The 9,717-nt window shown below is 41.5% G+C and overlaps 1 protein-coding gene across 1 annotated transcript in view; it reads right to left on the reverse strand.

Moving 5' to 3' along the window:
- Positions 1 to 2,304: 2,304 nt before the first annotated feature.
- Positions 2,305 to 9,717, reverse strand: part of OTUD4 (OTU deubiquitinase 4) — a 660,142-nt gene continuing 652,729 nt past the window's right edge. The window contains exons 23-24 of the mRNA XM_053700214.1: positions 4,731 to 4,901; positions 2,305 to 3,541 (exon numbers count right to left, since the gene is read on the reverse strand). Of these exons, the coding sequence (XP_053556189.1) occupies positions 2,405 to 3,541; positions 4,731 to 4,901 (1,308 nt within the window). The 3' untranslated portion in view covers positions 2,305 to 2,404. The remainder of the gene's footprint in view (positions 3,542 to 4,730; positions 4,902 to 9,717) is intronic.

Consider the following 9,717-nt stretch of genomic DNA (forward strand, 5'->3'; position numbering starts at 1 on the left):
CGGGATGGAGCCCCACAAATCTAATTGAGAGTCAGGTACCGGGAATAATTTTTTAAAAGTAGACGAGTGGGAAAAATAAGTTACTACTCTTTCCCATTCCTTACTAATAATGTTCACCATCTTAACTGGCACAGGAAAAGGCATAGGGACCTTCCTATCTTCATAAACCCTATCTAATTTAGGGATCTTAGGCTCCTCAGGGAGTGTAGCCTCTGGATCCTCTAGAGTAGACAGAACCTCCTTTAATAAAAATCCTAGATGCTCAATTTTAAATCTAAAGGAGGGATCCTCCGCTGAAGGAGGTTTAGTAACTGAAGTCTCCCTCTGAAGCTACAGAGGTTAACTCATCCTCGGATAGCTGGGATATAGTAGCTAAATCAGACAAATATTTAGATGAATCTAGGTCAGGATAACTATGTTGAACCTTTCTCTTGCGTTTGTTAGAGCGACGTAAAGCACTCAGGGCCGCAGACACCGCCGATTGTAACTGCGCAGTAAAGTCCGCTGGAAAAAAGCCCCCTCCAGATGGAGGATTAGTTGAGCCACAGGGGAACTGCATGTGGAGCGGGTCATGTAGAGAGGGTAGTCATTTCTCAGGACCCAGATTCCTGAGAAGTAGACGGCTCAGAAGGGCTAATAGCGCTATGAGTATTAGCAGGCTTGTCTCCCTTCTTAGACTTTACAACAGTGTTTAGGCAAATGGAACAAAATTGAGCAGGCAGGCAAACCACAGCCTCCTCACAATATAAAAAGGAATTATTAATTAGTACAGAAGGAGCAGAACCTTCTAATGTAGTATCAGAGTCCTCCATAGCTTTGTATATACCCACAGAAGGACAATAAAAAAGAAACGCTTTTATTTAAAAAACGGCACCTTAATACTCCCAATGGCTGGGGCACTCACCACCTCCTAGACCTAGACAGCTAACAGTGAAAACGCTCTCCTCAGGAGTGATGTCTGCAGCAGTATCTTAAGAAATTAAAGAGACCGCACCCGGTCACGTGGTACGTAATACAGGACTTCCCCTGCTATGAAAAAGGGTGCAAAGCTATTATGAGCTGCACAACACTTTAAAAACTAAAGTAAAACCGGTTTGTTCCAAGCCAAAAGCACACAGCCTATCAGCCTAAAAAAACTCTCACATTAAGCAGATATAAATCCCCAAACTGTTAAAATAATCTCCCTGAAGGAGATATTAACCCTTGATCCTATCGAGGTATAAAGGAGCCACACTGTGACCCTGTATAGCGTTTTAAAATGTATATATAAAAAACGGTCTTACCCTCCAGGATCCATGCTGTGGAACAGACACAGCCTCTCAAGTGCGACAGTCTTGCAGCAGCGCTTCTGACATGGACTTGAGTGTGTAGCAGCAAGCAGTGAAACTCGTCAACACTGATTGCTCAGGAGCCGTTAGCGACAGTCTGGATGGGTTTGCAGGAAAAACTTTCCCTGCATCTCCAGACTCTAACTTTCATCAATACTCTCACTGAGAGGTTGACATGATTACTTAAAACTCCAGTCTTGAAGGGAACATACCCATTACAGGACTATCCAAATCTTCTGCCACCTCCTATAGTGATGAAAGGCAAAGAATGACTGGGGGGTAGGGGAAGTGGGAGGGATATTTAAGCCTTTGGCTGGGGTGTCTTTGCCTCCTTCTGGTGGCCAAGTGTTGTATTTTCCCAACAGTAAGGAATGACGTTGTGGACTCTCCCTGCCTTATGGAAGGATAGAATATATATATATATATATATATATATATATATACACTCCCAAAAAGTGAATCCACCCTTCTGGGACATCTGCCTGGGTGCGAAAATGAAATGAATATAGAAGCAAACAAATGCACTCTCAGGTCTTCTTTGTAGTGAGTCAACAACCAAAATTTATTGACGTTTTAGAGTTCACACAGACCCCTTCATCTGATGAAGGGGTCTGTGTGAACCCCAAAACGTCAATAAATTTTGGTTGTTGACTAACTACAAAGAAGACCTGAGTGTATTTGTTTGCTTATATATATATATATATATATATATATATATATATATATATATATATATATATATATATATATATATATGTGTGTGTGTGTGTGTGTGTGTGTGTGTGTGTGTGTGTATGTATGTATAAATATATATATATAATAAAATTCTGTTTAAACAGCTGAAGCATGTCTTTTTTTTTTACTTGAAACAATCCCCAAATTTTTTATCATAATAGAAGTGCTAAGGAAACAAATTATATAAACTAGTCACAAAAAAATATAAACTTTAAAGTTATCCATTTGTCCTTTCTCAGCATTTCCCTGAAAACATTTATTAAGGATACTGTGTTTATTTAATCATTCTATAGTTACATAAAAAATCAACTCTTCTTCACTCAAGATTACATTGAAAATCTCTAATCATGATGCCCTCTATACATATCTCCCATAGGTCGTCTCCGATTTGGTCTGCCCCTGAAATTTCGTTGATAGCTATCCTCTCTGCCTCTTGGCCCTCTCCAGCCATCTTCATTTCTTGCAGGCTGGTATCCTCCTCTGTTTGTTTGATAAAACCTGTTTCTGGGCCTTCTCACACCAAATGATTGACTATAATAGTTCTTTGACCTGCCACTACTCAGCATGCTAGACACCTCCTGCTCATCTTCAGAACTCTCCTCTTTTGTTTGAAGTGTACATTCTTCAGCAGGATTAGGTTGTAAGGTTTCTGAGGAAACTAAATCTATTTCTTTCTCTGCTGAATCCTTACATTCGGAAGTCGCACATTCAATATCACTGGTTTGCATGAAAATACCAGATGGTGCTTGTTTGTCCTTTACAGCAAAGTTGTGTTTCTCCACTTCAACCTGTTCAGCATTTGAGGTTAGTAGCTGCTCATCTTTCTTAACTGAAGGGGTGTTGGAACCAGAATCACTGCTTGTAGCATCAACCAAAAGAAGAGGCTCATCTAGTTTGCATTCACTGACAGAATCCAGAGACTGCTTTATTGCTCCTTGAAAAGAAGAATTATTTCCCACATCAACCCCTGTTAAAAGGCTTTCTGATGTATCGCTATCCTGAGGTGCCATAAAGACATTAGGTCTTACTGCAGGGTTATCAAGATAACCTTGATATGGGTATCCATACCAAAAGCGTGGAAAGAAAGGAGGAGCTATTGGGACAGTTCCCATATAAGAGCCCTGTCCAAATGTAGCTTGTGGGAACACTGATTTGCCAGCTAGTGCCACTTCAAAATCATTGCTTGGAAGCTGGGCTTGGTTGTTCACAGCTGATCCAGTCTGGTGAGCTATTTGTTCTGCAGAGCTCTGAACTAAAGGTGTCAAAGCTGCACCTTGTGAACACTGACTCTCCATACTAATTTCAATCTGGTGCACAAGGAGTGATGGATTTACTTCAGTTTGATTTACAGAAGTGTCCTGCACCCAATGGCTTTGTGGATACAACGGAATGTTAGGATACATCCTGCACATGTTTAAATAAGCCTGATGAAGAGGATACAGATATGAATGAGGCGGCCACATTGGGCATGTATATGCCTGTAAGGATAAGCAAATAGAAACATAATATTAAGACTATCATAATTAAAACACATAACTCTGAAAAAATATATATATTAATTTTTAGCATCAACCAGGTGCATGTATACAGGCAATAAGGACATAAACATACCTCTCTCAAAGTCTTCCTTGCTTTTTTTTTTTTAAAGCAACCACTGATACTTTTCACTGGCCTCCACGTGTATGCTCCTGAAAATTATGCCCATATTCAAAGTGAGTAAGTCTACAGCTAAATAGGTGCTGACATGATACATAAGTAATTCACAGGAATACACATTGAAAGCAGTAAATAGCACTGATGTAGTGGTGCTCTTAATGCTTTAAAATAGCAAGGCAGGTACTGTATTTTCATGATATTCATTATGCAAATGTAAAAAAAAAACAAAAAAAACTTTTTTTTTAAAAAAACAAGCTGACTTAACCCTTCATTTCCTGTAAGCTTTACTTGGAAAACATTTGAGATAGTATAGTTTATCAGTAAGAGCAAGTTAAAGTTTTTGTCCATTCATAATTTAATCTCTGCTGGATCCCCTCTCTGTGACATGAGATGTTAAAGTTTTATCTGAAATTAATAGGTGAACAAGGAGTGACAATTTATATATATTTTTTATTTCCCTTCTTTATGTTTTGTTACATCCTATTCTTTTTTTGTTCTTTTTATATTGGCACCTTAGTTAAGTCTCATAAGTGATATTGTTACCTTGTTTATTACTAACACAATTTCAAATATACTAAGTAATTTATATAATGAATCAGAAATGTGAGGTTTGTAGCTCAATGATGTTTATGATTACCGTAATATGTGATTTACTACATACATGATGACTGGGTGATGCGAATCACTACCTTCATTAGTTAAAAAAATAAAAAAAAGTGTGCTCATCTTGCGCCCCCAACCCCCACTCCTAATAAGTATCTATTTCGGGGTAAACTTTAAAATAGGTTTTACAAGTTACAAAGTCTTAAATAATTATGTTCTCAAAGTTTATAGTGCTACCATCAGGTAGAGGAACCTACTGCTACAAGGTTAAACCAAAAATGGAATTAAACAACAATCACAAAAAACAAACCACAATCACAAATTTAATTTAATCACAAATTTAATAAAAATATAATAAAAACTTAACCCCTAGATAACTGGTAAAAATATGGAAGAGAGAAAACAAACCTTTACACCAAGGTTGAAGAAGAAACGAAGGATACTTTTATCTAAGGAAGGAAAACATATTGTAAAAAGGCAGAAGAAAAAAAAGACAACAAAAATGTACTGAAATGCTTTCACCTTGAAAAAACAGAATTTATGCTTACCTGATAAATTTCTTTCTCCTACGGTGTGTCCGGTCCACGGCTTCATCCTTACTTGTGGGAATATTCTCTTCCCTAACAGGAAATGGCAAAGAGAGCACAGCAAAAGCTGCCCATATAGCCCCCCCTCTGGCTCCGCCCCCCAGTCATTCGACCGACGGTTAGGAGAAAAAGGAGAAACTATAGGGTGCCGTGGTGACTGTAGTGTATAGAAAGAAAAAATTTGAAACCTGACTAAAAGCCAGGGCGGGCCGTGGACCGGACACACCGTAGGAGAAAGAAATTTATCAGGTAAGCATAAATTCTGTTTTCTCCTACATTGGTGTGTCCGGTCCACGGCTTCATCCTTACTTGTGGGAACCAATACCAAAGCTTTAGGACACGGATGAAGGGAGGGAACAAGTCAGGTTACCTAAACGGAAGGCACCACCGCTTGCAAAACCTTTCTCCCAAAAATAGCCTCCGAAGAAGCATAAGTATCGAATTTGTAAAATTTGGCAAAAGTGTGCAGAGAAGACCAAGTCGCTGCCTTACATATCTGATCAACAGAAGCCTCGTTCTTGAAGGCCCATGTGGAAGCCACAGCTCTAGTAGAGTGAGCTGTAATTCGTTCAGGAGGCTGCCGTCCGGCAGTCTCATAAACCAATCGGATGATGCTTTTCAGCCAAAAAGAAAGAGAGGTAGCAGTAGCTTTCTGTCCTCTCCTCTTACCAGAATAAACGACAAACAAAGATGAAGTCTGTCTGAAATCCTTTGTTGCATCTAAATAGAATTTTAAAGCACGGACCACATCTAAATTGTGTAACAAACGTTCCTTCTTCGAAACTGGATTTGGACACAGAGAAGGAACAACTATTTCCTGGTTAATATTCCTGTTGGAAACCACCTTTGGAAGAAAACCAGGTTTGGTACGCAAAACAACCTTATCTGCATGGAATACCAGATAGGGTGGGTCACACTGCAAAGCAGACAATTCAGAAACTCTTCTAGCAGAAGAAATAGCAACCAAAAACAGAACTTTCCAAGATAGTAACTTAATATCTATGGAATGTAGAGGTTCAAACGGAACCCCTTGAAGAACTGAAAGAACTAAATTTAGACTCCATGGAGGAGTCATGGGTCTGTAAACAGGCTTGATTCTGACTAAGGCATGTACAAAAGCTTGTACATCTGGCACAGCTGCCAGGCGTTTGTGTAACAAAACAGACAAAGCAGATATCTGTCCTTTTAGAGAACTCGCTGATAACCCTTTATCCAAACCCTCTTGGAGAAAGGAAAGAATCTTAGGAATTTAAATTTTACTCCAAGAGAATCCCTTGGATTCACACCAACAGATATATTTTTTCCATATTTTATGGTAAATTTTCCTAGTCACAGGTTTTCTGGCTTGGACCAGAGTATCTATAACTGAATCTGAAAACCCACGCTTAGATAAAATCAAGCGTTCAATTTCCAAGCAGTCAGCTGCAGAGAGACTAGATTTGGATGTTCGAATGGACCTTGTACTAGAAGATCCTGTCTCAAAGGTAGCTTCCATGGTGGAGCCGATGACATATTCACCAGGTCTGCATACCAAGTCCTGCGTGGCCACGCAGGAGCTATCAGAATCACCAAGGCCTTCTCCTGTTTGATCCTGGCTACGAGCCTTGGAAGGAGAGGAAACGCATAAGCTAGGTTGAACGACCAAGGCGCCACTAATGCATCCACCAGTGTCGCCTTGGGATCCCTGGATCTGGACCCGTAGCGAGGAACCTTGAAGTTCTGACGAGACGCCATCAGATCCATGTCTGGAATGCCCCATAATTGAGTTAACTGGGCAAAGACCTCCGGGTGGAGTTCCCACTCCCCCGGATGGAAAGTCTGACGACTCAAATAATCCGCCTCCCAGTTGTCTACTCCTGGGATGTGAATTGCAGATAGATTGCAGGAGTGATCCTCCGCCCATTTGATGATCTTGGATACCTCTCTCATCGCCAAGGAACTCTTTGTTCCTCCCTGATGATTGATGTAAGCTACAGTCGTCATGTTGTCCGACTGAAATCTTATGAATCCGGCCTTCGCTAGTTGAGGCCAAGCCCGGAGCGCATTGAATATCGCTCTCAGTTCCAGGATGTTTATCGGGAGAAGAGACTCTTCCCGAGACCATAGACCCTGAGCTTTCAGGGAGTCCCAGACCGCGCCCCAGCCTAATAGACTGGCGTCGGTCGTGACAATGACCCACTCTGGTCTGCGGAAACTCATTCCCTGAGACAGGTGATCCTGAGTCAACCACCAACGGAGTGAGTCTCTGGTTAACTGGTCTACTTGAATCTGGGGAGACAAGTCTGCATAATCCCCATTCCACTGTCTGAGCATGCACAGTTGCAATAGTCTTAGATGAATTCGAGCAAAAGGAACCACGTCCATTGCTGCAACCATTAAACCTATTACTTCCATGCACTGAGCTATGGAAGGCTGAGGAATAGATTGAAGAACTCGACAAGCCTTTAGAAGCTTTAATTTTCTGACCTCTGTCAGAAAAATCTTAATTTCTACAGAATCTATTATTGTTCCCAGAAAAGGAACTCTTGTAGACGGGGACAGGGAACTCTTTTCCATGTTCACCTTCCACCCGTGAGACCTGAGAAAAGCTAATACAATGTCTGTATGAGCCCTTGATCTGGAAAGGGACGACGCTTGGATTAGTATGTCGTCTAGGTAAGGTGCCACTGCAATGCCCCTCGGTCTTAAAACCGCTAGAAGGGACCCTAGCACCTTTGTGAAAATTCTGGGAGCAGTGGCTAAACCGAACGGAAGAGCCACGAACTGGTAATGTTTGTCCAGAAAGGCGAACCTTAGGAACTGATGATGATCTTTGTGGATAGGAATATGTAGGTACGCCTCCTTTAAATCCACGGTAGTCATGTATTGACCCTCCTGGATTGTTGGTAAAATCGTTCGAATGGTTTCCATTTTGAACGATGGAACTCTGAGGAATTTGTTTAGAATTTTTAAATCCAGAATTGGTCTGAAAGTTCCCTCTTTTTTGGGAACTACAAACAGGTTTGAGTAAAACCCCTGACCTTGTTCCACTGTTGGAACTGGGTGTATCACTCCCATCTTTAATAGATCTCCTACGCAATGTAAGAATGCCTGTCTCTTTATCTGGTCTGAAGATAAGTGAGACATGTGGAACCTTCCCCTTGGAGGAAGTTAATTGAATTCCAGAAGATAACCCTGAGAGACTATTTCTAGTGCCCAGGGATCCTGAACATCTCTTGCCCAAGCCTGAGCAAAGAGAGAAAGTCTGCCCCCTACTAGATCCGGTCCCGGATCGGGGGCTACCCCTTCATGCTGTCTTGGTAGCAGCAGCAGGCTTCTTGGCCTGTTTACCCTTGTTCCAGCCGTGCATTGGTTTCCATGCTGGCTTAGCCTGGGAAGCGTTACCCTCTTGTCTAGAGGCTGCAGAGTTAGGAGACGGTCCGTTCCTGAAGTTGATTTGTTCTTAGCCTTGAAAGGCCTATCCTGTGGGAGGGCATGGCCCTTTCCCCCAGTGATGTCTGAAATAATCTCCTTCAATTCTGGCCCAAAAAGGGTCTTACCTTTGAAAGGAATATTAAGCAATTTTGTCTTGGATGACACATCCGCCGACCAAGATTTTAGCCAAAGCGCTCTGCGCGCCACAATTGCAAAACCTGAAATTTTCGCCGCTAATTTCGCCAATTGCAAAGCGGCATATAAAATAAAGGAATTAGCCAACTTTAGTGCGTGAATTCTGTCCATGACTTCCACATATGGAGTTTCCTTATTGAGCGAATTTTCTAGTTCCTCGAACCAAAAAGACGCCGCCGTGGTGACAGGAATAATGCACGAAATTGGCTGAAGAAGGAAACCTTGCTGAACAAATATCTTTTTAAGCAATCCTTCCAATTTTTTATCCATAGGATCTTTCAAAGCACAACTGTCCTCAATGGGAATAGTCGTGCGCTTGGCCAACGTAGAAACTGCTCCTTCAACCTTAGGGACTGTTTGCCATGCGTCCCTTCTGGGGTCGACAATGGGGAACATTTTCTTAAATATAGGAGGTGGGACAAAAGGTATACCTGGCTTCTCCCACTCCTTGTTCACTATGTCCGCCACCCTCTTGGGTATCGGAAAGGCATCAGCGTGCACAGGGACCTCAAGGAATTTGTCCATTTTGCACAATTTCTCTGGAATCACCAAAGAGTTGCAATCGTCAAGAGTAGTTAGCACCTCCTTAAGCAGGGCGCGGAGATGTTCTAACTTAAATTTAAACGTCACAATATCAGGTTCTGCCTGCTGAGAAACTTTTCCTGAATCAGAAATTTCTCCCTCAGACAGCCCCTCCCTCACTGCCAATTCAGACTGGTGTGAGGGTATTACAGATAAACTATCATCAGCGCCCACTTGCTCATCCACTGTATTCAAAACTGAGCAATCACGCTTTCTGGGAAGTGTTGGCAGTTTGGATAAAAGATTTGCTATAGAATTATCCATTACTGCAGTTAATTGTTGCATAGTAACAAGCATTGGCGCGCTAGATGTACTAGGTGTCGCCTGCGCGGGCATAACTGGTGTTGACACAGAAGGAGAGGATGATGAACTATCCCCACTAACTTCATTTAAAGAATCAGCTTGGGCAACCTTATTAAATGTGACATTACTGTCCTTACTTTGTTTGGACGCCATGGCACAATTTTCACATACATTTAAAGGGGGAATCACCTTGGCCTCCATACACACAGAACATAATCTATCTGAAGTTACAGACATGTTAGACAGACTTAGTCAGGCTATTAATGCAAAAAAAACGTTTTTAAACAAAACCGTTACTGTCTCTTTAAATAATA

Source organism: Bombina bombina, chromosome 2, assembly GCF_027579735.1.
Source record: "Bombina bombina isolate aBomBom1 chromosome 2, aBomBom1.pri, whole genome shotgun sequence".
Lineage (NCBI taxonomy): Eukaryota > Metazoa > Chordata > Amphibia > Anura > Bombinatoridae > Bombina > Bombina bombina.